The following is a 27,861-nucleotide window of genomic DNA, read 5'->3' on the forward strand; positions in this document are numbered from 1 at the left end:
ATCACCTTGTATACTTATAATTTAAGTCGAAGTTAACACTATCATTTCTTTAACACATTGTACTACAATTAATTACAATAAAACTCGTAATAAATTGTGTGTTTTATGATTTAAACTTGAATAAATCACTCAGCCAAAACTTTTGGAGTTTGTTTCATTGCGTTGGTCATCCTGACTTCTGACATTTCACCAATTTGGTTATACGAAGTGTCAGTGATTTGGGGTTGATTTTGGGTCTTGAAGTGTTGGGGCGATTACTGAATTTGTTTTATCGTCCCAGTTCGTGCAAGCATGGCAATGGACAGCGGCGAATCGACGAAAACGAAAAAACCCTCAGGTAATTAAACTCACACCGAGGGATGACCCGACCTTACACACCCCACTTATCGATCTCATGTCAGCGTAAAAAGCCCCGTGGACTCATTCGCTGAGAAATCGCCATGTGTTGATACCTTGAAAGGTCATCCACATAGCAATTTTCTCAAGTGGAGAGACATTCCATGAAATAATTATGGTCGCGATGATTTATAATTCATAAACAATACGTAATGAGGAGAATAGTGAAGTTGATGCAGTCGCGGTCATGGGGTTGCTTTGTAAGCAGCGACATTGCCACTGTAATTTTCTAAAACCTTTTTCCAGATAGTGCATTCAAGCAGCAACGTTTGCCCGCCTGGCAGCCCATCCTGACCGCGGGCACCGTGCTGCCCACGTTTTTCGTGATCGGGATCGCCTTCATTCCCGTGGGAATCGGCCTTTTGTACTTCTCGGACGAGGTCAAGGAGCTGGTGATCGACTACACGAACTGCAACCAAACGCTCGAGAGCAGCCCCAACGGGAATTTCACGGACACGGGGAAGCGCTGCTCCGATGTCATCTCCGACGACGCCAACGCGAACTGCACCTGCATCATCCCCTTCACGCTCGACTCGGATTTCAAGGGGAAGGTGTACATGTACTACGGCCTCAGCAACTTCTACCAAAACCACCGGCGCTACGTCAAATCGCGCGACGATAACCAGCTGTTGGGGCGCTTGGACCCCGTCCCCTCGTCGGACTGCAGCCCCTTTGACAAGATCAAGGACACGCCGATAGCCCCCTGCGGGGCCATCGCCAACTCGCTCTTCAGCGACGTTTTAACCTTGAAGAAACTCGAGGGGAACACGTGGAAAGACGTGGATTTGATCCGGAAAGGCATCGCCTGGGATTCGGACAAGAACATCAAATTTCGAAACCCCCCAGGCGATCTGAAGGAGGCTTTCAAGAATTTTGCCAAACCCAAAGCTTGGAAGAAGAACGTCTGGGAGTTGGATCTGGAAGACCCGGAAAATAATGGGTTTCAAAACGAGGATCTTATTGTGTGGATGAGGACCGCAGCGCTGCCAACTTTCAGAAAATTGTACCGGAAGATCGATCACAGTCAGGATGGCTACAAGGACGGGTTACTTAAGGGGAAGTACCAGTTGAGGGTTACTTATTGTAAGGCTTTTCGAACATTTGGGTTAGAGTTGGCAATACTGGTTTTTTTTAGCGTATAACGTGATGCCGTTTGATGGCACCAAGCGCATGATTTTAAGCACGACTTCGCTCTTAGGGGGGAAGAACCCATTCCTGGGAATCGCCTACATCGTAGTAGGTTGTGTTTGTTTGCTATTGGGGATTGTGTTGCTCTTTATCCACATAAAGTGTGGCAAAAGGTGGGTTTTACCCATGGGAGAGTTCAATCTAATCCAGTTTTTTAGCACAAGTGAAATGATTAATGTCAACCCAAGGACGAACTACCAGTAAGAAACATTCCTAGAACCAACAAAGTGGCCTTATTCAAGTATTGTCAGCACGCTGCGTATTTATTCATTTTCCCGCAAACTAATATTTAATTTAGTAGTAAGTTTTTTATTGTGATAATGTACAGGAATACGTGTTTAAGTGTATATTTTGTTATTTAATGAATGTGGAATAAAACTCTTGTTTTAATTAAATACTGCGCTTTATTTCTCCAAAAAAAGACAATTGAGTCATCATTTGTTTTCCCCAACGGTTAAGAATCCGTGTTTAGTCTTCGGTCGTCGTCGCGGATACAAATCAAAAACCCAATTTCCGCAATAAATTGAAACGCCTGACTGGGCCCAATTATAAAAATAGTCAAGCGGCGTCATTTCGCCTTAATCATCACAGAAAAACCGAAAAAAATCGGAAAATGTGCGTCATGTTGTCGCCTCACCTGTTGACAGTTGGTCAGCCTGTTTTCAAAAAATAAAATAAAAAATCGTCGAAACTTCGACGTAACTTGCAAGTGTTGAGTCCCACAAAGTTTCGTTGAATTCGTGAAACTCGGAAAAATTAAACATTGTGGGAAAAATCGGTGGTGCAGATGTGGCAGCGCCGCTTGACAGTCCATCTCCTCCTCAACGCCTAACCTAACCACCATAGTTTGACAGTTTTGTGGTTCTAATAGTGTACAAAAAATTTGATAATGCCGTGTTTTTATTTTAATTTATAACAATAAGTGGGACTGGTTGTTTTGGTTAGGGTCTGGGCGCTTGGGGAACATGGCTGCAACGAGCTGGATGCGATACCCAAACACACGTCGGTTTAACAGAGGTAGTGTTTTTCCGGGTCTGTTTGGTACTTAATTGTTGTTGCAGGCCGGTCTGCGAACAAAGAAGACGACATCAGCATCGACGTAAACAGCGGTAATGATTTGCGTGTTTGCGTTGGAACGCTCAACTCAGCTCCATGTTGCAGATTCTCGGCAAAATGTAACGAACATCCTGTCAGCGCTTTGCCAGACGTCGGGTATTTCGGACGGAAAGCGCCTGAATTACCTGAACGCGTTCGTTAAAGTCACGCTGCACATTGAGGGCAACTTCGAGAGCATTGGGTTTAGCATGGGGGACGTTCTGTGCTGGTAAGTCGTCTGGACAGCTGGCACAAGCCAGGGCTCACTTTCCACTTTTTACAAAGTGTACAGTGTGTGTCATAGTTAAAGTCACTGTGCCCGTTTTGGTGGTTGCATAACGCCGAACCCACTTACAGCTTGCGCATAGCCCTTCTCCATGAGTCGACTCAAGTCCGGTCGGGGGCTCTAAGGGCCATTCGGCACGTCTTGCGCAACGAGGACGACATTGCCCAGCTCAACAAACTCCTAATTCCTTTTTTAATAGCCAGATCGTTGGACTTGTTGTTAAAGAAAGACGTTGAACGAATTGAAGCGATGAAACTCATACGGAAAATTCTCCTACTCTCGCCTTCCAACTTCCACGTGGCTTTGGCCCGAAGTTTGGTGGCTCTGGCCAACAGCGTGGTCGAGGAGAAGGACAGGATGTTGCGAATCTGTCTCGCAACGTTGTGCGAATTGGGTAAGTGTTGGTTTTTTATAACCAACCAATTCAATAATCACTTCGAAAAAAGGCAGAAATGTTGGGCCTTGCACTTTTAACAGACTGAGAAAATAAGACGTATGAGAAAAAAAAGTTTTAAATTTGCTGACCATATCTCTATCGTCAAAGGTTTAGGCCTCAAAGACGTTGTCTTTGTAGGAAATTTAATTCTCTACATTTTTTTTCCTAACATTTTTCTTGCATCTGTAACCGTATTCGCAAAAAAATTTAAATATAGTTTACGATACAATTTTTGCAATATGTTTATGTCTTATTATTGAGAATTTAATGCTCTATCTGCCTGTATTTTTTTTGGTTGTTGTCTTAACCATTATACAAATATTTTTTCACATTTATTGCTCTAAAAACTTAGAGGGTAATGCGGTAACAACAGCGCTCTCTGGCGATATTAACGGAACTATCGAGGACAGGAACGTTTTATTTGTACGTCGTTTAATATCCTACTCTTTAGATATCCGTAGTCATTTTAAACAGTAATTAATTTAAATTCCGCGAGATGGTGCCTTTTTGGGTATGTCCTATCGAATCCATAAAAAAGCCCACACGAAAAATGCGCATAAGGAAAAAGCCTACAGAAAAAAACTCACAAAAACCTCACATTAAAACCATCTATAGAAAAAATTCACACAGAAACAAACCTACAAAAAAACCCACATCAATAAAAGCCCAACCATGAAAAAGCCCACGGAAAAAAAGCTCACAGAAAAAACTAATCTCTGCTGTCGTGAATGAATTTATAATATATAACTTGATAACTAAACAAAGTTTGGTGAAACATTTTTTTATTTAATATACGTAAATAAATAGGAAACGTTAATTATGATCACATAACTTTATATGACGATTTATTATTGTTGGTGAAACCAAAAATAATGTAAAGATTTTGTATGCCTCCGAGCCGCCGTTCTTATAATGTTAAATATCACTCTATCTACTTTTTCGTAAAAGTTTGATTACCTAATTATCTCAGAAACTATATAACTTATTTTCCAAAAATAAAAAGCGATTTGAAGTAGTTGAAAGACTGAACTGTATTTTTTTTAAATCCTTATTACTTGTCACCTCCGATTTGTTAAATATTTAGAAAATATTTCATTTGAAAAAAAATTTTGGACAATGTCAACTCAGTTTTATTTATAACATGGGAATTAATTCAACCGTAAAATAAAATAAAAAAATTGGACTAGTTTCCTTAGTTTTATCAACAAAGAAGGCTTGGCTTTATACAGTCACACAGTCACGTGACCGTTTGTGTTTTAGGGGTAGTTAACACGAGCCTGTTTATTGAAACTGGGGGCGTGGCCGCCATTACCAGAAATTTACTGGAGTGTCAGACCCCAAAAATAGCGGAGTCTTTGTGTGGCGTCTTGCTACTTTTACTGGATAAACCATCGACTAGAAATCAGGCAGCCGTTGACTTGCACTCAATCGCCGCCCCCTACTGTGACTTCCACTACCGCCACGGTTGGAAAGACAAGGACAAATTTGTGTTAGTATCCCTCGACACTTGCTTCCGAAATTAATATTCTTGTAGGGATGAGCGTGAGCTGCGTTTCAATTGCAGCCGTTTAGCCCTTTTGTCAATTCTGCGCAGTTGGCCTGGAATTTTGCATTTTTGTGGGCCGTCCAACAAGGCGGGGCTTAGGGCGGTCGTTGAGGTGTTGTATTTGAACCAATTGGAAGTTAGGGTGAGTTGGAATTCACCAATCGAATTCAGTTAACCGTTGGTGTTTAGAAAGCAGTTTTGGACCTATTGTACGAACTACTCGGCTTGCCTCAGCCCGAGTGGACCGACGAGCTGTCCGTGGCGCTGAGCGCTGTGGACCCTTGCGAGCCCCAATCTTCCTGGAGACTGAACGAAGGCTTTGTCGTCGCCGAAGGCCGCTCGATTCTACCTCACTTAGCCAAAACCACGCCCAGTATAAGCGATATGCACTTGTCCCTCCTGCTGTACTGTTTTCTCGAATGCGGTCTCTTGGGCGCGATTGTTGAAGTGATCGCGACTAGTGATACGTTTATAAGCGTTCGAGCGACGGTGCTGCTGGGCGAGCTTTTACGCTTAATTCAAGTTCTTCTTCCGCCAGAGTGTTGTAATATCTCGCCGGCTCTTCCAACACTTTTGGAATACGCAACGTGTGGGAAACCGCAAGCTGTTAAGGCTGTCAATGGGCTTCAACAGTTGCAAAAGTGGGTGCAAATTGCGATGAGGAGCGGGTTTGATTCGTGGGTTTTAGGTTGTTGAGGGCCAGGCCGGCGTCCTATAGTCTTCACTTGGATTTTATTCTGAGAAGTGGCGGCAATGTCAAGTTTTCGAGTAAAAACAGCAAGAAGAGCCGACACAAATTGAAGACGTTGAAGTTTAAGTTACAGCAGGTAAAGAAAATCTTATGTGTCTATTTTTTATTTTATTTTATATTTTTTTACCTTGTTTTTTAAAACTCAAAGTTTTTGGCGTTTCAGATCAAATTTGTTCGAATTTATTTAGCGACAACGACAAATCTTACAACATTAAACAGATATCTGTTAAAAAAACACCAGTTAGGGTCCTGTGGTGTTACAGACATTTCATAAACTCATAAATTAGACAATAAATTAAATTTGACAAAATTAATTAATTAAAATATTTGTTAATGCAAATCAAAAAATATATATTAGAAATTAAAAATCAAATTGCTTGGAGAAAGGTTTACAGAACGTTTATTTAATAACAATACAAAGTAATAGATAATTCAGCTGAGCATAAACTTTTTTGCTCAAAATAACATACACTGTTTTATCTACAAACGTAATTATTTAGATAAATGGGCAAAACGCGAAAGATTTCAACGATTTAAGCATGAATTTAGTTAAAAACTCGTCATATCGGACGATTCCTTGCTTAAAAATGCCAAAACTCACTGTAAAAAAAGCTAAGATTGCTTTATACTTCCTGTAGAGGAAGATTTTTTATTAGTTCAAAATATATGATGTATACGATGCTTTGTTTAAAAACAAAACAATTCACTTTAGAAACTCTAAAATAGTTTTATTCTGGTAGAAAATCAATTAATTTTTGGACTATTCCTGTCTAAAAAATGGCAAAACCCTCGGTAGAAATCTAATGTCTATATGTACTTAATAAATTTATCTTTCTTGCACTTGGTTCCTAATAAATAATTGTTTGTTCAATTTTGTTGAGTACTGCTGTGTTCTAAGAATTTTGTAGCACAAAAAATTGCGTATTCACACACCTCGTTTGACAATCAGCGGAAAAATAAGTAAAATGTGCTCACTTTTCGAAATCTTTCACAGCACGATTGTTTCATCCATTTTTCCTCACTGGCACACACTAAGCACTCGAAATTTAAACATTGTGTACTTCTAGGTAAATATCCATTATTATTAGGCACGCACATGAAGGTATTTTTATGTTTTGAAAATCTAACTAGTCAGGAAATACGTATTTTTATTTTATTTATTTAATTTTATAAGGCATCTGTTCGCGGCAACTGTAAATGTCAAACTGAATGAAATTAAACGGCACAGCAATAGTTGTGTAAGACTATGGATAAATCATCATCAAGAAAAAATGATAGTCTGTCTCTGATAAAGAAATTCGTCTGATTTATTCATTTTTATTACATTATTACTTAGCATTTTGTTTGAGTACTTGGAATATACAGGAAAGTGCGTTTATATGGAAACATATTCTCAAGCTCATTTTTTTGAGCAAATAATTTTGGTCGAAACTGCACCTCGTTATTGTTTTCGACTTACAAACAAAAGATGACATTCTAGCAAAATTTTTGTCTAGAATTTAACAATATTATTAGCAATTTTTTTCCAGTCTGAACTACAGGAATTATGAATAATACACAGTTGAGAACACTGGTCAATATGATTTCTTCTTTTAAAGTATAGTACGTGTTTTTATGTACTTTTATAGGCAAATTCTCAAAATGTACTGAAAAATTGGCCATCAGTTCAGGTCTCCAAAAAATTGATTAGATATCTTTTTTAAAAATATATTAAATTTTACTGTATGTGAGCGTATTTTTTTATTACTACGAATAAAAAGAAAAATATCTTGAGTGACATATTCAAATATGTTAAAGAAACTGATTAATAAAATGAAATAATAAAATTAATTTACTTTTTTATTTTCGACAAAACCTGACGTGTTACAAAAAATGTTTTATTGTTATTATCTACTTATCAAATAAAATAAATTTGGATATAATTTCTAAAAAAATAAAAAATAAAAAAAATGTTGTTCAGGCATTAATACTTCTCTCCCAAAAACGTTGAACTTTGTTTTTAACCGAGTTTTTTTTATTCAGCGCCAAGCTCTAATAATGATCTAAGAAGGAAAGTTAACATATTGGAAAAGTTATAGAAACAAAATTTATTTTTATTTTGAAATTACCACCATTGTAGCACGGTTTTTTATTTAATTTTTTGGCGAATATGAAACTGCCTTTAGCTACGTTCCCTAAGTGCCCATGTGATCACACATTTTTTAATTTTATCGTTTATTCTATAAAGATTTGTATAAATATTTATTTCTTCGTTTTTAATTATTTTTGAAACAAACGATTTATCTGCCAGCTTGTGGGGAAAGACGGAGACGACGTGATAAAAGAAACCGGGGTTTTGGTGAACAAAGACCCATACACGTGGAACTGGAACCTCATCAAAATCGTACTAAAGGTAAGTCAATTTATTGTAAATTTTTTCGTCATTTTTAATCCCACAGGGTGAATCCCTAAAAATCGACCTTTCGGAGACCTCCCATCGCAACTTCATAAAACGCCTCGTCGACTTCTACACCCCTTCGCGCAACCGCTTCTCCCACATGGACTTGAGCACGCCTAAAGTCAGTATTGCCTACACCCTGACCGGGATCGACCTAATCAACTGTCTCCTGGAGCTCGAAGACGAAGAAAGCAACCGCATGTTGCTCGACCTGTTGTCGGACATCTCGGGCAACATTAATGCGATAACGAGCGGCCGCAGCGTCCACGACTGTCTCTTCAGCCCCCAGCACATGAACAGCACCCAATGCCAAAGCTACTTCCTCTTCCTCGGCCGTCTCTCCTCCACCGACGTGGGAATGCAGCTGCTGACCAGCTTACAAATCTTCAAGCAACTCGAACACTTGGCCACAACCACGAACAACGACTGTTACGTCAAGTTGATCGTGTCGTCTCTGGACTACAGCAACGCGGGGCCTTGTCGCGACCTATTGACCGAGGTGTTAAAGTGCGCCGTTGAAAGTTCAAGACTGTACGCCACCCAATTTCTACTAGTGCTGCTAAGGGCCGGAATTAACAATTTCGCCGACTGGGGCGTTCGGTGTCTAGTCAAACAGTTGAAGGATCCGTCGCGGTCGGTGTTCCTCGCCGCGTTAAACACACTGCATGAGGCTTGTGAAGTCGAAAGCTGTTTAGAGACTTTAGTTAAGTTAAATCCGGACTTGGGCCATTTGGGCGAGAAAGGCTCGTTGTTGGCGCTCAGGTTGTTATCGATAACTTCCGGGTTTCAATTGTTGAACAAGAACGACTTCGTTGTGAACGAAATTAAACGATGGGACGAGTATTTCATTTATAGATACATTAAACTAGTCGAGGGTGAAACCTCCGATGCTTTGACTTTACATCAGAGGGACGAGGACGGGAAATACGATAAGAGGACAAGCACGATAAGGACGACAAATAGGAAGGATTTTTTCTTGCCGCCGCATCTTTACGGACAATTGGCGCGGCACACTGATGGCTTTCTCATTCTAGTGCAGCACGGGTCGCTGGAAAACATGATTCAGGTGAAACACCCATTTATTTTGTACCAAAAAATTGTACAAATTCAAAAAAAATTATACTGGACTGATTGCCCTTTTTTCGGGTTGTAATTAATTCTTTGAACATTATTTTGCAAAATAGAAAACACAAAATAGGAACTAAAAAAATCCTTGATGGGTCGTATGTTTTTTATCAGTCTCTGTCAGTGAGTGATTGCCAGAACAAATTATTTAATATAAAATTTACCAATATAATATTTACCAATCTAAAAAATAGTGAAATAAAAAAGCGTTTATTTGTTTAACGAAACGCTGTAAGTGCTAAGTTTACAAGGTGAAACTTCTAAAAGTGTGTTTTACTAGATTGTTCCATGGTACATCTAAAAAACTAATACACAGATAAAAATGAGCGTTTGCTGTTAAATACTTTTTTTTTCTCTGTCTGTGATTTTTTTCAGAATTTTTTTTACAATCCTTTATACTTGAAATGCTAGAAATTAATTAATATTGTGTCTATTTATTGCTAATGATATTCTGAAATGGTGTTTTGTGCAAATATTCCTACAGAAAATTATTGCTAGCCCATGAAAATAAAGAACCCCTAAAGTTTATTTACTTTGTGGCTCATATTTAATTGTAAACAACTTCTAATTCGAGTTATTCAAAAAATATATATAATAAATAATAATTGACACACCACCACGGCGATTTTTTTGCATAAAACAAAATTTATGCATTTTTAATTTTTTTTTTTCGAAATTCATTTTAGTTTTCGAGTTGTTCAAGAAATATATATATAATAAATAATAAATGATACTCCACCACGGCGATTTTTTTGGTAAATGATTGTGCTTTAAAATTGCTTGAAAATAGTATTATTTTTTAACCGGTGTATTTTTTTTTAATAAATTGTTATGTTTTTATTTATATCCATGAATACAACTTCTTCGGCTAAATTTGAACAAATCGTCGTAATGAGCTCGGAACGTAATTCTAATACTTTATTAAAAAAACACTGTTTTAAAAACAAAATTATTGAATTAGAAGTCATTTATAAAAATATATTTGAAAAAAAAATTTTTTAATAACTCGAAAACTAAAAAAAATTGAAAAAATTATTTTTGAAAAATGATTACATTTTAAAAGTAGTTAATGATACATAATACTAATTAGTTTTTTCGTAAGGTACATAATTAATTTAGACACAAAACGTTTGGTTCAAAACTCTGTATAAGTACCTACTGTTATTTTCTATTTCGCGTTTGTTGACTATTTTTTTCATCGTCATCGTTATAATTCTTTTTTTTTGTTTTTTTTAATTCGTCTGATTCCTGTTGGCGCTTTAATCTGGGTTTTTTCTTGTACCCTTTTTAATTTTTATTAATTACGTTTTTTTCTTTAATTAATTGTTTACCAGATTTGTACTAAAAACGGTGTTACAAAGTCAAAATTTTTAGCACTGTTCTTAGTAATTTGGTATGCTGTACTATTATCAGCTCTGACTTGTTTTTTTTCTGAGAAACATTGGTATTATTACCCAATTTTAATAAAGTGTAAGTTAATTCTTCGAAAATCATTTTGCAAAACAGAAAACACTTATACACAGCACTTATATAAAATGAAAAAATACCTCCAGTTTTTATTTATTTTGTCACTGTCGCTGCCAGCATAAATTATTTAACGTGAAAATTGCTACACAATTCAAATAAATATTTTATAAAACTTCGAAATTACGATTTAAAAGGCGCTCACATTGCGATAATTCTTTATTTCTAGTTTCTCACGAATGGCGTTTGTGAGACCGAGGACGATATTTTGAAACTGAAAGCCTCAATATGGGCTTTGGGCCACTTCGGCAGCACCAGCGAGGGCCTAAGATACCTAATTTTGCACAACTGTTTGGCAGCTTTGATAACCTTGGCACAAGAGTGCTTAGTGTTCTCGATTCGGGCAACTTCGTATTACGCCCTCGGTCTAATCGCAACAACGCGACAAGGCGCCGACGAACTCTTCAAACTGGGTTGGTTTAGCACACGTCATAACCGACACGTGGCGTGGCCAATCATCGAAGAGGAGGCGTGGGACGAGGACGAGGACAGTTTACGACTTCCGAGTAGTTTCCCCGATATCACGCCCACTTTGTATTACTTCGACTCGGGAATTAAGGACGTAGAGGGCAGCACTGACGACGATACGTCCGAGTCAATGTTGCCCGATTCCACAGTGGCAGGCCCCCAGAAAAGCCTGACTTTGCCGGCCAATCAGAACCAAGCGGCGGGCTACCACAAGAGGTCGCTGTCCGAGTCGAAAACCTTCGAGATTATCCGAGCGCCTCAGGACAGTAAAAAAGGCAGCTTCCGATTGGGTACCGAGATTGTGAGGCGCGTTCGGAACAATTCGACCACGGAATCGACCACGTCCGGGGTGAGTTCGTGCGATTCCTTCGGCGGAGGCAAATCTGTGATCTAGTAAGTCACTATTTTACATTTGTTTTTTCTTAATTGGGCATTTCAGCGAACGGCCACAAATCTTGAGTCCTATACCAAGTTCCTGTAGTCTCAGTACGTTAAAACAATCGGCGAAAGTGCGGCGTCATTCGGAATCGTCACGGCGTGTCTCAGTTCAAAGTAACTTAATAGGCTATGCTGGGCGTGGCTAATGGGCGTGTTTTCAGGCGGGTCTAACTCGGATCGCTCGCTCCAATCGCTGGGCGGGGGCGGGTCCAGTAAGCTGAGCCATCAGGATCTGGTTGGCTATGCCACACTTCGTTCCTTACGAAAATCGCCGAGGTATTTGGAAGAACCCGCCTACGACTCGGACGATATCCGGAGTGATAGTAGCTGGGATGTTCCCGTTTCACTAATCGAAGATTTCAATCTTTTAAATACCACTGGGACAAGTATTAAGCGGTTTAGTGTCCACGATCGGAACGAAAGCGAGGATCGGTGTTACATGGGCGTGACTTTGCCTCATGACATTAATCATTTGTTTCTGGATGTGGACAGTGAGGCACGTGATGCCTCTTTGGAGAGATTTCCGATCATTGACGACGAGATTGTCTATGCAATGCACGATTTTAAAGTGCGTGAGGAGACACTGTGGAGGCACGATGTTGAAACGTGCCTTGTTTGTTCGTGGAAGGGGCCCAAAGACGAGGTTTTTGTCACGACATCTAGCGGTAGGTATTTAATTATTATGTGGATTTAATTCGCGCTTTTACGCTCTCTGGTGAAGGATTTTGAACCGTTAAACTACTATCAAAGTGTCAAAAAAAATTCTATACTTTGATTATCGTCTTGTCATATTTCGTGTCGAATTTGGTGAAACAATTCAGGACGTAGTTGGATTTAAATTAATTTAAAATAAAACACATTTCTGAATTCTGTTTTCAAACTGAGTAAAATTTACCCAAGTTGTTGGTACTTATCTGTCATAGTTTTTAACATTATATCAGTTTTATTTATAATATCACTGCTCTTGAACCATTTGCGATAAGTGAATAATTTTTTTACATTCTGTAACCGAAGGTTTGAAAAGCTTTCTGAAATTTTCAAATTTGTTGACTGTCAAAATTCAAGGCTAGTATGATTTCTTGAAAATTATTATCGTAAACGGCTCTAACTCAGTTTTTTTTATGGAATCACCTTATTTTCTCAAAGGTAATCGAAAGAACATCGACATTTATGGTGACTTATTAACACGTCTTATACCTATCTCTTACGGTTTTTGAAAAATCACAAAAAAGGATTTTATTTTGTAATTTTCATCGTGAATCAAGTAGACTTTGCAAAATGGTCAACAATTGTCAAATTTCAACATTTTATTTCGTTTTTAGCTGTATGATTATCGAATAAGTAGTAAAACAATAATATGTAATTATGGTTTATTATAAGTTAGTGAATTATGTAAAGTATGTAACTTAGTCAGTCTGCCTTCGAATTTTTAACTTCTTAAATAAAAATGGTGGACATATCGAACATTTCTTTTAATTAATTGCACACCTTATCGAATTTTTCGAAAGTTTATTTAGTTAAAAATGAAAATATTGAGCTAAAATTCCGTTTTTTGCGTTTTGATTATCATTTAAAAAAATCATAGTAGCCTTGCAATTTGACTGTTGACAGTCTTGAAGATTTTAGAATACCCTTTGAACTTTTGGTTATCAAATGCATAAAGAATTATTCACTTCTTGTAAAGGGTTTAAGAGCTATAATTTTTTAAATAAACTCCTGTAAATAAAAAAAAATTCCAAAAAAATTACATGTCAAAAACTATGACAGGTAAGTACCTTTTAGTTACTTTCAAAAGACGAATTTAAAAATTCAATAAAAATAGTTTTAAAAACTTTCTAATTAGAACCTAAAAGAATCAGCCTGTATCATTTAAACGTTCAATAAAGCTTAGAGTGAATAGAGTGAATATAAGAAATTAGAGACACGGGTCGTGTTTGGCATAATAACAATTAAGCACTCGACAGATGTTATTGTCATCTGTGTTATTAGTTAATTGATATAATTATTAAGTAATTATTTTTTTATTCAATATAAATATAATACTATTACTGTGTATTATGGGAATCTTCTTTTAATTGTTCATCGAGTGGAAAACTCAAGGTTTGCGGACAGCGCATTTTAATTTACACTAAAAAACCCACAACTGGGGAACTTTAGGTTTTTTTAATTTTCCCGACGATTTTACATAAGTAAATACAATTTCAAACGAGTGTCGCTTGATAACTTAATTGTAAGTACTTTTATTGTGTATCTTACATAAAAAAGATTGTAACTTATCGAAACTACCCAGAATTTTCCAGTTTTCTTAGCACCAATCGTTTCCTCGGAATTTTTCACATAAAATCTTCCCGATTTTGGCCCGCAATTTCGCCAAAATTAACAAATAATGGAAATTTAAATTTTTTGAAGTAGCCCGTATCGCTACGTTTATATTTACTGGCTTTAGCCTTGAAAAATAGCCTTTAATCGCGGATTGTTTTTTTTTTCAGACCCTTTGGACTGTAAATACGACCCAAACAGCCCTGACAGTGAGTTTGTAGCGAATTTCCCCCGATTGTGTGTAATAATTTGCTTGTAGACGTTCTCAAGGGCCAGGTTCTGCACCTGATTGACCTATTTTCGAACCCCGTTTGGGCCAAACAGGTGAAACAGTCGCTCTTGCAGTACAAGCAAGGCAGTCCTCACGTCTTCCAAGACGCTTGTATTTACTCAGAAGTGTGCAAAATGATTTCGGAATGTGCGTATCGTTCGTCACCTCGTCGGATGCTCCACGAACTCTTCCTCGAAGTGAAATTCGACGATCTCTACCTACAATGCGCCAGGTTTTTGAAAAGTGCCGCTCAGAATAATGTCGATTCTGGTAAGTCATCGGGGGATTCGATCGATAGTGAGGGGGCGCAGTCGAATATAAAAAAATTAGATTCGCTAAAACTCGCATATAAAGAGAATAAATTTCCGATTCGCAATCGAAACGAATCGAAAATCGTGTAACTTTTGGTTCCTCTATTTTTCGAATTGATACAGGGTGTTCTGTTTCTAGGTTTAAGTTTTTTTGCGTTACGTGTAGTCTGTCGCTTTGTTTTTTTTTGTTGTATATAAGGAACGGTTCATTCCACTCGGGAGAACAACCTGTGTGTATATAACTAATTTATTTGACTTTTTGTGATCAAAACAGTGAAATTACGTGTGAGAAAAATTCGTTTATTCGCATGTGACACAATTATCGTTACTTTTTTTACATACAAAAAATATAAATAAAAAATATACACAACTGACAAGCTATAATTACGAAGAACCCACTCTTCCTACAATTCCAAGCAATCACACGTCAAAAACCTTGGTAGCAAGTTTTCGAAAAAAGTCGGATTTTCCAAAGGAGCATTAATTCGTGCGTAAAACTCGATACCGTACATGGTAACCAGGGTGGCCACCCCCAAGCAGAGCGAATACCAGAACAGAATGTTAAAAAGCGGCGTTTTCGGGGCCCCTAGAAAGTTAAAAATCGACCCGAAAACCAAAAACTCGACAAACAACAAGGGGAAAAAGAAGCCAAACATGAACGTCAGGATCCACTCGTGCACAATCGCCGAAATCAAGAACACGGCGAATTTGGCAAACCATAAATTCCCCTTGTAAACAGTTTCGGAAGATTCGCGATAAACGTAAAGGTACAGCCAGTCCTGGACGATTATGTTCCACTTCCGGAAATACCCGGAATAGTCCGTGCACGTCCACCAATCCAGATAGAACAACCGGTCGCCGAACCGCGTCAACTCGGCGCATAAATTCTGCCACGAGTGCAAGATGATGAAAAACATGGGCAGCAAGAGAAGGGCCCCCGTTATCGTGTTCTCGAAAATGCCCAAAATGATTTCTTTCACGGTGAACGGTCGCAAGCCGAAGTCTTGAATCGTCGGATTGAGGAATCGGTCGATAACGAAGCTCATGAAGAACAGCACGCCCACGCATTCCAGCACCCGGAAGCACACAAAAGTCCAGTCGATTTTCTCGCGGCGAGGGTAAGTCTCACGATACACCAGCGTGGGGACGAACAAAAAGTACAAAAAATTGCGGAAGTTTGGTGTTGTTGCTGGTTCAGTGTGGGGTTTTCGGGGGCAAGTGTTGCGCACAAACGAGTGGATTTTCATCAAGAAACGCGTCTAGAAGGGAGAAATTAAGTCAAATGTGTACAGTCACACAAAATGAAAATGACGCGTCCATAACGCGTAACCTAGTTTTGAAAAGTTCGACGTTTCGCCGTCATCTTTTGAAATAAAACGTAAAAAACACTATTTTAGAAAATCAAAAACGTGTTGAAAAGCGGAGAAATAATCCCTTTGCGACCAAATTGTCATTTTTCAGCTTATTCTTGTGATTTTGAGGCGTGTTTTTACAAGATCTTACAAAATACATGAATTTTAGGTTCAAAGACAATAAATAATAAAATAAAATAAACAATAAATCACTTGTGTTTTATTTTATCCCAAAAAATTAATGCAAATTAAACCAAAAAATTATACCATAGTAAACCTAACAAAACAAAAATGAAATTCATTCCAAAAATCGTTAGCTTTCTGTCTCATCAACGTGCTAAAAATTTAGGGAAAATATTGTTTCGTTTAAGAAGAAGGTTAAATAAATAATTATTTTTTTTAGTTTTTCTTTGCAAATTTAATTAGAGAAAAAATAATGAGGTAGCGAAATTTAGCTTATACGGTTGATTCTCAATAAATTTTAATATGAGAATAATATAATAAACAAAATTGAAGATTAATTAAATTCTTCTTCAGTTTTTTTGTCTTATTCTTGATAATTTTTACGAAATAATGTTTCTGCAGCAAAAAATATGACGAATTGAAAAATGTTTTTCTTAAGTTCTAATTTTTGTGGTTATTTAGCTCGGTTTATTTTGGTAATAAATTCAAAAACATATTTACAAAGCTTGAAAAAACTAAGAATAACTCCTTTTTTGACAGAATTTTTAAAACGAAACACGCAAAGTAACATCAGCTTCATTTTATTTATGTAATTTTGGGGCAAATTTTGCCTTATTTTGTGGATTTTAGGCGTTTGTTTATGGTCGCGTCATTTTCACTTAGGGTGCCTGTACTCACTTGCTCGCACAAAACGATACATGCGGACGCCGGCGGCAGAGCAAAATACGTTACAATGTAACTCGTTATAGTGAACATGGAAATATAGTAGAACCCTAGTACCGTTAGGCCAAACAAGTTCCAAAGTTTCAAGTGACTTACTGAAATCAAATTTCCAAAATGAAAATTTCCAAACACGACACAAGACTCACACTTGGGGAAGAAAACCCTCTGTTGGGCCCAGAATTTGTACAAGTGATAGACCAAGCAAGTGAGTGTGAAATATCCAAGCCACAATACCGCCACTATGTGTATTTTTCCAAAACTTTGCTTGATTAGTCTAACACCGAAAGTTATCCTGAAATAAATAATTTGTGAAAAACTGTAGTTATTTATGCGTTATCTCGCACTCCTCCTTCTTGAAATAATCGTAAACGGCCGTATTCACGAAAAGGCCGATTAAAGTCGCTATAAACATGTGATAAACGGTCCGGATGTGCTTGTTTTCGAATAAATCGGTCAGGAGCGAGTTTCTTGCACTGAATTCTTTTTCTTTCGATCTTGAAAATTGTTTCACGGTTTCGTTGCTTTTTGCACTTCCGTTTTGTTTCAACATGGTCCTGAAATACAAAAAATTAACTGATTGAAAACTCAGCCGCCCCAATTCATAGCTTCAGACTTAATGGCAGTGTTTATGCTTTATTTCCCAGTCGTTAGGGATTAATGCATTTCTTGTGTAAAGATGTATTTACCTATCAAAGTAGCCGATACACTACAATTAATATTTGACACGTGTAGAGCCGTGTTGTTTTTAGTTTTTCAAGTTGCAAAAACAACCGGGGTTAAGTTTTGTCGCCAGAACGAACGCCGAATGATTGTGTTTATCCTAAATTATAAATAAACAAACTATTTTGTTGTACTCACTTGATAATAAAGGTCAATGTTTGTTTCCAATTTTCACTAGAAAAAATACAGACGTTGCGTTATCGCTGCTATCACACTAAACGAAGCGTTCAAAGAAACAAATTACATCTAATCAACACATTGTAACGAGCTAAAGTGGTGGTTTCGGATTAACGGGCAAAATAAAACGAGACGTCTAATCATTTATTTGGATTTTCCCCCAATTCTCGCTCACAGATACCGTTTTTCTTATCTCAGTGAGTTGGAAGTTTTTACACATCTGATAAATGACTACATCCAATAACCAACAACTATTAAGCGAGTTAAACAATGAGATGCGATACATCGCTAGTGTACGCCGGTAGATATCTAGGAACTGGTTGCACGCCCCCACTGTCCTCCACCCTCCTTTGCCTTATGTCGGAATCCCCCGGCCAGGCCCTCTCGGGCCCCCCAATCCTCTGGTACTTGTCAACCGCCAGTGAAATGGTCGCCGGATCGTTCACCCCATTGGACTTGATCCGGCGTTGCGTGGTGGCGGAGGCCCGCAAGGTCTTGCGCTTCTGAAACGTGGACTCCTTCAAAAATTCAAAGTGTTGGAAAAGTGGCCCTCACCTCGACACACCCGCGCCACTTATCCGCCGCATGTCTGGCCAGCTCCATGCGTTTCTGTTTCTTGATTTGGTGCTTCTTGTATGCCATTTCAATGACGATCAGGCCGATGCCGCCCACGATCCCGGCGGCCACGAGGATGAACACCCCGGCCATGTTCTTCAAGCCGAGGGTGTTGGGCGTTTTTTCGAACTGCTCGCATTGCTGGACGTTGCCTTGGAGGATCCACTTGTTGTCCAGGCTCTCCATGAAGCCGCTTTCATGGAAGTCCAGAATCGCGAGGGTGATGTCGTCGGCCCAGGGCGAACCCTTCTGGAGGCCTATGCCGTAGCCGGAGCGGCCGAAGAGCTCGCCGGCGGTCACGAGTTCGCAGTCTTGGGCCGCCTCGAACTCCAGGCGAGAGCTGTCCCAGATGAAGGCCATCAGCTTTCTACAAAAAAAAATTGAGAGAATATTATATAAAACAGCGAATATAAAAAGCAACGATGAAAATTAAATTTATCAATGAAACGCTTGAGAACGAGAATTCTTTCTAGAATTTCTGAAATTTATTCACTGCTGAATTGTTTGACAAAGTTGCTGTAGAACTGGATCTGCGTAATTAATCGAAGCTCAAAAAATTTCGTGCGAAAATACCTTTCGTGTCACAAGAGGAGTTATACTATTTAAAATCTTGAAAGGGTGATTGGATTAACTACTAAGCCAGTGCTATAAATTTCAAGAGTACACCAAAAAATCCTGTCAATAAAAATGGACATGTCTCGGGATTTTTTTTCTCCTACTTTATTTTCTGAGATGGCCAACGTGCCTAGTTTAAAAAAATTACTGTATTAAAAAAGGAAAGAATCAAGAATGAACCGATTATCTAGATAATGTCTTAAAAAATGCACGCAAATATTATCAAAAATTGAGGAAATTATGGGAAGTTATTTAAAAAAATCGGAGAAACCTTGAGAAGGTCATTAAAGGAAATTCTGGGAGCTTATGAGGAAATCTGGGGTCGCGAGTCCAAAATTGGCGTAGAAAACTTAGTTTTCGGTTTTCCGAAGTTGAGAAAATCACGGGAAATAATATAAAACTTAGGGAAAATCTTGAGGAAATACAAGAAAAGCGTAGGAAGTTGGCGTAGAAAATTTAATTTGCGGTTTACCGAAGTTGAGAAAATCACGGGAAATAGTATAAAGATTAGGAAAAATCTTGAGGAAATACAAGAAAAGCGTAGGAAATTACGAGTAATTCAGAGGAAATAATTGAGGAAACCTGGTGTACAAAAGTTGAGAGGACGGTCAGAGCATCAGAAGATTTGGAATACTCCAGTGAAACAAGTACTGTGGCTTTAACTCCAACAGCAGCTTTCAAGGAATTATTAGAACAACACCCAGTGCAGTGCTGTGGGTGTTCCAAAAACCTGACTGAGGTTTGGTTCAGGATAAAGACAGTTAAGAAAAAATCATAAAATTCTCTGTAAATAACTTAAAGTTTTTTAAAACAAACAAGCTGCTGATAAGTCTTAAATTACGATTAGAAACTATTGGGAATTTGGCAATTTTCTTAAAGCCAATTAAGTTCCCTGATTATCTTACATAAGAGAAAATTAAAATAGTTTTACTTTTTTGAATAGTTTTGCCGTAATTGGGCAAATAAATAAAAAAAATTCTAATATTTTTCCATAAAATTTAAAATTTTGAAAAAAGAGCAGTTCTATTGTATATATTTTAATTTGCTGTTTACTACAGGACAAACCGTTTTGCTCTCCTTAGAGCAAATATTCCTTATATTCCTTTATATTCCTTAATATAGTAATGGTTCTTTAACTTTAGCTAAAGAACAAATTACGGCTGTTTTCCAAAAATCAAAGTGCCCAGATTCAAGACAAAAGTTTATTATACCTCAATTTTAATTTTTTAATAAATAATATAAAAACCTGAGGAACAGATGTTTCTTAAATATTAACAGTCTTTTTGAAGCATTTTTTAAATAAATTATTATTACTTAATAAAATATTGTAGGAAGATTTTCGGAAAAAACAAGGAAGTCGTAATTTAGTTGTAGGTTTAGAAAAAAATCTTTTTTCATCCGGAAATTTTTATTATTTTAACTTATTTAAACAGCGTAGCTAAACTTTTCCTTTTGTGCTTTATGTTGTAGTTTTTTTTAATTTTTAAAATGAATATGAGATCCAATTATTTCAAAAACTTAACAAAATCTATCAACTGTTTTAAAACTACGGACTATTTATAAAAGAGTGTAGGATCTCAGGTGGTTGGAAATTTGAATTTACTGCATTTGTAAAAACTACAAAATAGTTATTAATGATCTCTCATTGACAAAAATGTAAACGTAAAGTAAAAAATCACATTAGCTATTATTTTTTTGAAGTGCATGAATTTTTTATAGTTTTGAAACAGCTAATATTAGTAAAAAACATTGTGATTATCAACTGTGTATATTCAAAAATGCACAAAATATAAGTTGTTTTATTTAAAAAAAAAAAAATTTGCAGTTTAACATTTTTTTGATAAAAAAATTTTTGGGGCTTGAATTTTGTACAAATTGTACATAAATTTTTGGAAATGTAGACAATTCCTGAGTCCAGACACCAAAAATTCGAGTGGACTTTTTTCACTAGACCACCTTGTATGTGTTACCGCCTGCACCACAAACATTTGACTTTAATTCGTGCATTAATTTGTAAACTTTAACAATAAATTTTAATTGGCATTATTTTTCTTCCAAGTAAATTATTAACAACCGTGCCTTTATCAGGTGGCCGAAAAAAATATCATTTTCTTTTTTTACATTCCCTAACAATTAGTTTTGTTCAATTCCTGTTCTTGTTGTAATTGGGGCATGCAGCCTTACCCCACTTTGACATCTTCAATAGCGTCCTCGGCCGTGTTATAATTATTCGCTTCCATGGTCCTGTACATATTCGACAATTCGACCTGTCTGCGGAAATACATATCAACCGCAGACCCCTTGACCGTCGCACAAGTCAAATTCTCCATCGTGTTCCTCAGCCTGGCATCATTAATCCCAGTCAGTTTAGTTTTGGGTCTTTCCAAAACGAGAAACGCGGCCAAGTTGGCAGTATACGAAGCTACGATAATCATCGCAAAACCGGCCCAAACCATGCCCAGAACCCTGGCCGAGAAGCTCCTCGGAGTCCCTTCCCCAATCCCACTGTTGAGCAGCACTCCCCAAGCGAACCAAATCGCGCTTGAGAGATTCAGGGCGTCTTCCTCCGTCCCGTCGGTATTTGCCAGCTTGAAGCGCCCAAAGGGCGAAAACCGGTCCAGGAGGTACAACACGAGGGCCACCACGTGCACGGACACCATCACCAAGATCCAGAGAGTGTTGCTGAACGGCTGCAAGAAGGACACAAGTGTGGACGACCGGGACGGTTTTTTCTCCAGAATTGTGATGCCTTGGTATTTGAACGGCTTGCTGAACTCGATGAATTCGGCCCGCTCGGGGTTGATGGTCAAGGGGGCGACTATCATGTCGGCCCTCTCGCCCACCAGCTCCCCTATCAAGCCAGTCCACTCCTTCTTGCCACTCCCGGAGCTGTTCCTGATGATGTAGTTGCCGAACTGGCCGTCGGGAGACAGCGCCAGACTATAAGTGAAGTTGATTTTCTTCGACAACTCCTTCAGGAGGTCCATGCAATAACCCTTGCAACAGTAACTCCCCGCCACTGGAAACCAAGTTATGGAACAACAATTTACTGGTTTTGAACTTACGATCTTGCGTGGCGTTGAAGTGAGGACAAGGTATTTCCTCAGCGGTGCACACGTCCTGGGGTTCCACCAGCTTCCGGACGTAAACGAACGGTTTTTCCTCAATTGTGAGGACCTTGAGGTGGGTCGGGATCATGAAACCCTCGGGCTTGACGTGCTGGCGACCCGGCCACAAAATGTTGTTCTCGTCGACCGCCAAACGCATTTTATTGCTGGTCTGAGAAGGAAATTATCGAGTTTTTGGAGAGTTGGTTGATGTGATACCAACCCTGTTGAAGAAAAATTTCCCGACTGTGACTTGCTTGCGTTTTCTTTGGATGTTGACGATGTTGTATTCGGCGTTGATTCGGTCGCCTTGGTCGTCGAAAGCCACTTTTCCGGTCTCACCGTTCATTAGGACTTGCTTTTTGATGAAGTCGAAAAGGTCGCGGCCTGTTTCCCAAATCTGGCCCGAATCGTCGCAGTCTTTTGGCGCTTCGGTGATTTCCTTCGTTTGGTTTAGGTCGCGTAAAGCCGACGCCAGGACATAACTTGAAAACATTGATGGTGTTAATAAAAATAAGCATTTGCTTAATAGTGTAAGGTTTTAATATTTTTCATATTTATTTGTTTTCTGTAAGAAGAATATTTGTTTTTATTAATTTTGTTTGAAAAAAAATTTTTATCACTGGGAAAATTTCAGATTTTATATTTGTTCAATAATAAATTTAGCTTGATACTGATAACTGATTTAGATATTTCATGAGAAAATTTTGAGCACCACGTACGTACATTATACGGTTGATTTTTAATTATCCTATTGTAGAATGGCTGAGATTTCTTATCTGAAGAGGAATCTTAGTCCGAGAAAAAAAAGTGGAAATAAACAGTAATTATACCGTGAAAAATGTTTTATTCTTTTAAATAAAAGTCTACTTTCCTTAAAATAAGAAAGAGGATAAACATCACAAATGAAAAAAAAATAGCAGTTCAAAGATCACAATAAAAAAACTAATTTAATAAACGTAACTAGTAATAAAAAACAAACTGAAGCATGGAAATGCTTCACCTACTTAAAGGCATTTGATTTAGAAAGGAATGAAAGAAAAAATCTTTTTAATATTCAACTACTGCGTCTAGTTTTGTTGGAGTATTTAAAAGTTCTTAGGCTGCAAAAGTAACGATTGGAAAATAGTCTGAATACGAATATTTTTCAAGATTTTGTATACAGGGTTCTCGAAAACTGGCGCACCAACTCAGTGGTATATACGTTGTTGAGAAGCATGTGTAGATTACGGAAAAAGTCTTAAAATAATATTTAAAAAAATGTGGAGATACAAATTCAGTTTTCATTATTTTTTAATGTTTCTATGTTTCACACTAAATAATGATTCCCTAACAAAACGATGAATAATTATTTTTAAATTTTCTATCAAATTTTAGCACTTTTTTGAATTAAAAAAAATAATTAAAGAAACAGTGGGAATTATTTCCTATGAAATCGTTTCAAAAATATTATTTTTATTGTTGATCAAATTCTATTGCGATCATGATTATTAGACAACGTTGCCATCATTTATTTAAAATTAAATAAATTATATAAAAAAAGAACATTATGCAGCTAAACTGCTTATTTATTTTCGTCTCTATACACATCGTATTCTACAGGATTCTCAAGATCATTGTCTTCGACAAATTCTAGGTCCTTTGTAACGAAAGAACCAACTAAAAAAACAAAAAAACAGCTCATAATTTCTTAATAATTATGTAAAAAAAGTTGGAAGAGTTATTCAAATACCTACCAGTTTCAAATATTAATAAAAAGCAATACATAAAAGAAAACGATATTTATTTCGAACAAACAAAAACGAAATAAAATAAATATCAACAAAAAATATTCGTTAAAGTAATAAAAAAATGTTGATATAGTTTTTTGCCCAGATTTTTTTTTCTCTGATTTGCTCTACTTTCCGCCTTCGGTCTAATTCCTACCCTGTTCTTCCTTTTCTGTTTAGGTTTTATCCTCTCTTCTATATCATCTTTATTTTCTATCTTCTATTCTCTTTTTTATGCTCTATTCTTTATTCTATTCTCTACTGGGATGGGCTTTCCAATCCTCTGTCATTAATTTGGCTTCTTTTTCTTCCTTCCCCCTTCTTTTCTTGTCATCGCTCCTGACTTTTTTATTTCTTATTTTTGTTTTCTGCACTGTCTTATTGGATCTGTCAGTTCTCTCTTCCTTTTTTATTTCTTTTCTCAGTCGAAGACAATCAGAAAGCATTTTGGACATGGGTCTGTCGAAACTGTTTTTTACTGTAACTTAAGGAATCACTCCCCAAAATCTTCCAAGTTTTTTTTCTAAATATCCCGTATTAGTCATTGTTTAAAATGATATTTTTTAAATTTTTTTAAGACCATAAAAAACTTAAATAAACATCAATTTTACTATTTTTTGACCAAAAAATACCTACTGTGCTGGTCACCTTATTCCAAAATGTTGAAACTTATAAGCTTATCCTTGTATTTTGTATTATTAATACAGAAAAAACCTTTAGGAAAGCCTTATCATTATTTTTTAATACTTAGAGATTATCAAAAAGCAAATGCTTTTTTTATTAATATTACTGATTTTTTGATTGGTGTGGGAAATACTCACATGCTGTCCTTGATGTGGGCTTTTTCGTTGGTCGCATTGACCAGTCGGAGGCCCAGAATCCCCTCGGGGATGTTATTGGCAACAAGGGCTTGCTCTGTGACGATCCACGCATACCCAGCATCCGTCATATTAAATTCAGCAGCGTCTCGGAAAATGACCTGAGCGTCGGTTTTGCTGGCATACATCAGATAGACTCTAGACTGGGCGTTTTTCATGTCGCTGAGTTGCTCCTTGAACGTTTCCAAACCCGGCTCAAACTCTATAATCGACTCGACCTGGACCTTGATCTCCACATCGTCCTCCAGGCTCTGGGAGGTGGTCTGGAACCTCCCCAGCAGGGCACGCCCATCAGTGTCCGAACTGTGGATGAAAATCACCTTCTTGTAGTTGAAGTGCTTGAGCATTTCGACCCAAACGTCGGCCTGGTGGGAGTACGGGGGCACAGTTCGCAGAAACGAGACATGAATGTTCTAAAATGTTAAGTCAAGTTAAAGTCTTGTGCAGTTTTGACTCACTTTGTCCGAAAAAGCCGAATCCCGGCTTGAGATACCAATCACCGGGATGTGGTAGAAACCACTAGTGTACGACACCGCTGCTGGGGATAAGTCCCCGGTCAAGGGGTGCGAAACCACCACGGCATACACCCGACTTGTGATCAAGTATTTGCAAACGTTGAGGGCGGTTTTGATGGGGTTGGGGTCCATGAGAATTGCAGTGTCGTAATAAGTGACCCCTTTGGGCACATACTGGGAGTCGAAATTCAAGTGCTGGAATTATTTTTCATTTGATTATTTTGAATAAGGTCGGCGGTGACTTACCGCGATTGTTTCCTTGAAGTAGTACTCGCTCTCATTGCTGCTTAACACGCCCCCGATGTTGAAAACCGTGGGGTTGTTGGACGACCACAAGTCGGCCCGAATTGTGAGCCAATTTAGTGCAAAAATCACGAAAACAAACATTGTTTAAACGCAGAGTTTCATCTCGTGTGAAGCTGGACCGCGCCCGTTGCCAAGACGACGCCAGATGATATCGATTTCAAATGACCTGCCTTAACTCATCATAGGTACCCCCCTTGAAAACAAAAGAAACAAATCGTGGTTCAATTGTTATTTTATCATATTTGATGCGGGGCTTCGGTCACGTGTTGGGCGCCACTTACAAATTTTCAAAATTAGTGAAATTTCTTGCTTTATCTATAGGAAAGCGGATGCTTAAACTTTTATTTTTTTTGTTTCAATTCAAAAGTTCATTTGTGTGTGATATCTTTGCCAAATTCGTGTAAAATTTCTCGTTTTCGGACGAATTTTTAGCTCATCGTTAAGAAAATCATCATTTTTCAACCAAACAATAGCGGAAATTATGTTTTTTCGTAGAAAATAGCACTTTTCCGAGGGCTTTTCTCAGGTGATTTGCGAAAATGAATCTTCGTTACGAGTTTCCTTGGCAATTTTTGGTTCGGTTTAAAGTGAAAAATCGTTAAAGGTCTTTCTGTTTCAACTAAGCAGTGCGGAAATTATTGTTTTTTGGTAGAAAATGACGCTATTCTCAGGCGATTTAGCGTGTTTTTAGGCGAGGAATCGTTGAAATAATTTACGCTTTCGATTAAAATCAGACGATTTGGCTCATTTTTAAGCACCAAATTGTTGAGAATCAAAGATATATTTGGCCAAAGTAAGGGGATTTGGCTCGTTTTCAAGAAAGTTTTTATTGAAAATCATCATATTTTATGCGAAAAAGTGCTGAAATCTTCGTTTTCCCCGAAAATAAAGTGTTTTGAGTAATTTTTTTTGCCGATCTTTAGCCGATTTTTATTAATTATCAACGTATTTTAATAAAGTCGGTGCAAAAATCATCATTTTCTACAAAAATTCGACGCTTTTGCTCGTTGTTAAGCAGGAATAAATCAAAATATGACTCATTTTCTTCTAAAATAAGTTGTTTTGAGGCGATTTTTGTGTGGTTTTTCAATGAGTAATCGTTGAAAATCATCATTTTTCAACTATAGAATAGAGGAAATACTTGTTTTTTCATAGAAAATAACGCTGTTCCGAGGTCTATTCTCAGGCGATTTGCGAAAATGAATCTTCGTTTTGCTTCAAGATTTTCATCAAAAATAATGTGTTCCGAGTTTCTTTGACGATTTTTGGTTCGTTTTTAAGTGATACATCGTTGAAAGTCTTTCTATTTCAACTAAGCAGTGCGGAAATTATTGTTTTTTGGAAGAAAATAACGTTATTTTCAGGTGTTTTGGCGTCTTTTTTGGCGAGGAATCGTTGGAAATAAACTTCTTTTAAGAAATAATTTACGCTTTCGATCAAAATAAGTCGATTTGGCTCATTTTTAGACACCAAATTGTGAAGAATTAAAGACATATTTCAACGAAATTTGTGCCGACATTCTTGTTTTTGGTCAAAGTATGGGGATTTGGCTCATTTTCAAGCGAGTTTTTATTGAAAGTATGCGAAAAAATGCTGAAATCTTCGTTTTCGTCGAAAATAAAGTGTTTTGAGTAATTTTTTCGCCGATATTTAGTCGATTTTTAGGCGAGAAATTGTTAATTATCAACGTATTTTAACAAAGTCGGTGCAAAAATCATCATTTTCTACAAAAATCGTTGAAAATCATCATTTTTCAACCAAAGAATAGCGAAAATCATTGTTTTTTCACAGAAAATAAGGCACTTTGAGTCATTCTCAAGCTATATAGCTCATTTTTAGGCAAGGAGTCATTAAAAAATTCACATCTTTTAACTAAACTGTTTTTTTTTTTAAGCGAAGAATCATTGAAAATCATCGTATTTGAACTAAATACTACGTCCTAAAGTAGCAAAGTTATCATTTTCTTCCAAATTCCAAAGTAATAGCGTGTTCTGAGTTATTCCTTTGGTGCTTTTGGCTCATCTTCACGCAAAAAATCGTTGAAAATTTTCGTTTTTTTATAGAAGATAAAGGCTGTTCTCAGGTCATTTGCCTCGTTTTTACAAATCATTATTATGTTCTGGTTTTTTAATTGTCTCGTCATTTTGGTCTAAAATGAGGTGTCCTGAATAATTTCTCTTTGTTCTATTTTGGCTAGGTTTTAACGAAGGATCATAGAGAATCATCGTTTTCCAATCGAAACAATAGCGAAAGTCGTATTTATTTTTTTAGAAAATAAAGCGTTCTAAGCTGTTCTCATTCGATTTGGTT

At 37.3% G+C, this 27,861-nt stretch overlaps 4 protein-coding genes and 1 long non-coding RNA gene across 8 annotated transcripts; 2 read left to right on the plus strand and 3 right to left on the minus strand.

Moving 5' to 3' along the window:
• Nucleotides 1-166: 166 nt before the first annotated feature.
• Nucleotides 167-1,979, plus strand: Cdc50 (Cell division cycle 50). 2 transcript variants are annotated; one of them, XM_964334.5, is made up of 4 exons: nucleotides 167-337; nucleotides 643-1,479; nucleotides 1,532-1,697; nucleotides 1,743-1,979. In XM_964334.5, the coding sequence occupies exons 1-4, from the start codon at nucleotides 292-294 to the stop codon at nucleotides 1,786-1,788; spliced, it is 1,095 nt and encodes a 364-aa protein (XP_969427.1). In that variant the 5' UTR covers nucleotides 167-291; the 3' UTR covers nucleotides 1,789-1,979. The 2 variants fall into 2 exon arrangements, with proteins under 2 accessions (XP_969427.1, XP_015839028.1); XM_015983542.2 differs by lacking the exon at nucleotides 167-337 and adding an exon at nucleotides 440-596.
• LOC135265443 (uncharacterized) lies at nucleotides 1,966-2,961 on the minus strand. Its single transcript, XR_010333101.1, has 2 exons — nucleotides 2,826-2,961; nucleotides 1,966-2,651 (listed from the first exon to the last, which is right to left on the minus strand). It is a non-coding gene; the product is annotated as an uncharacterized LOC135265443 (long non-coding RNA).
• On the plus strand, nucleotides 2,461-14,961 carry rictor (rapamycin-insensitive companion of Tor). Its single transcript, XM_964406.4, has 15 exons — nucleotides 2,461-2,601; nucleotides 2,646-2,693; nucleotides 2,746-2,908; nucleotides 3,037-3,359; nucleotides 4,662-4,890; nucleotides 4,936-5,089; nucleotides 5,137-5,588; nucleotides 5,636-5,774; nucleotides 7,989-8,090; nucleotides 8,137-9,201; nucleotides 10,954-11,645; nucleotides 11,692-11,804; nucleotides 11,852-12,355; nucleotides 14,180-14,218; nucleotides 14,269-14,961. Exons 1-15 carry the CDS (start codon nucleotides 2,550-2,552, stop codon nucleotides 14,679-14,681), a joined length of 4,488 nt encoding a protein of 1,495 aa, XP_969499.1. The 5' UTR covers nucleotides 2,461-2,549; the 3' UTR covers nucleotides 14,682-14,961.
• On the minus strand, nucleotides 14,871-17,873 carry LOC658068 (sterol O-acyltransferase 1). Of its 2 annotated transcripts, none has more exons than XM_008199974.3 (5): nucleotides 17,708-17,873; nucleotides 17,194-17,403; nucleotides 16,996-17,141; nucleotides 16,805-16,944; nucleotides 14,871-15,850 (listed from the first exon to the last, which is right to left on the minus strand). In XM_008199974.3, exons 2-5 carry the CDS (start codon nucleotides 17,397-17,399, stop codon nucleotides 14,996-14,998), a joined length of 1,347 nt encoding a protein of 448 aa, XP_008198196.1. In that variant the 5' UTR covers nucleotides 17,400-17,403; nucleotides 17,708-17,873; the 3' UTR covers nucleotides 14,871-14,995. The 2 variants fall into 2 exon arrangements, with proteins under 2 accessions (XP_008198196.1, XP_969574.1); XM_964481.5 differs by lacking the exon at nucleotides 17,708-17,873 and adding an exon at nucleotides 17,536-17,687.
• Nmdar1 (NMDA receptor 1) lies at nucleotides 17,870-25,705 on the minus strand. 2 transcript variants are annotated; one of them, XM_015983540.2, is made up of 8 exons: nucleotides 25,492-25,705; nucleotides 25,189-25,440; nucleotides 24,674-25,143; nucleotides 22,307-22,568; nucleotides 22,042-22,255; nucleotides 21,161-21,995; nucleotides 18,302-18,728; nucleotides 17,870-18,264 (listed from the first exon to the last, which is right to left on the minus strand). In XM_015983540.2, exons 1-8 carry the CDS (start codon nucleotides 25,630-25,632, stop codon nucleotides 18,010-18,012), a joined length of 2,856 nt encoding a protein of 951 aa, XP_015839026.1. In that variant the 5' UTR covers nucleotides 25,633-25,705; the 3' UTR covers nucleotides 17,870-18,009. The 2 variants fall into 2 exon arrangements, with proteins under 2 accessions (XP_015839026.1, XP_969654.1); XM_964561.4 differs by having other exon boundaries at nucleotides 17,870-18,249; nucleotides 25,492-25,704.
• Between the last annotated feature and the right edge of the window lie 2,156 nt (nucleotides 25,706-27,861).

The sequence above is a fragment of the Tribolium castaneum genome, chromosome 2 (genome assembly GCF_031307605.1).
Source record: "Tribolium castaneum strain GA2 chromosome 2, icTriCast1.1, whole genome shotgun sequence".
Classification (NCBI taxonomy): Eukaryota; Metazoa; Arthropoda; class Insecta; order Coleoptera; family Tenebrionidae; genus Tribolium; species Tribolium castaneum.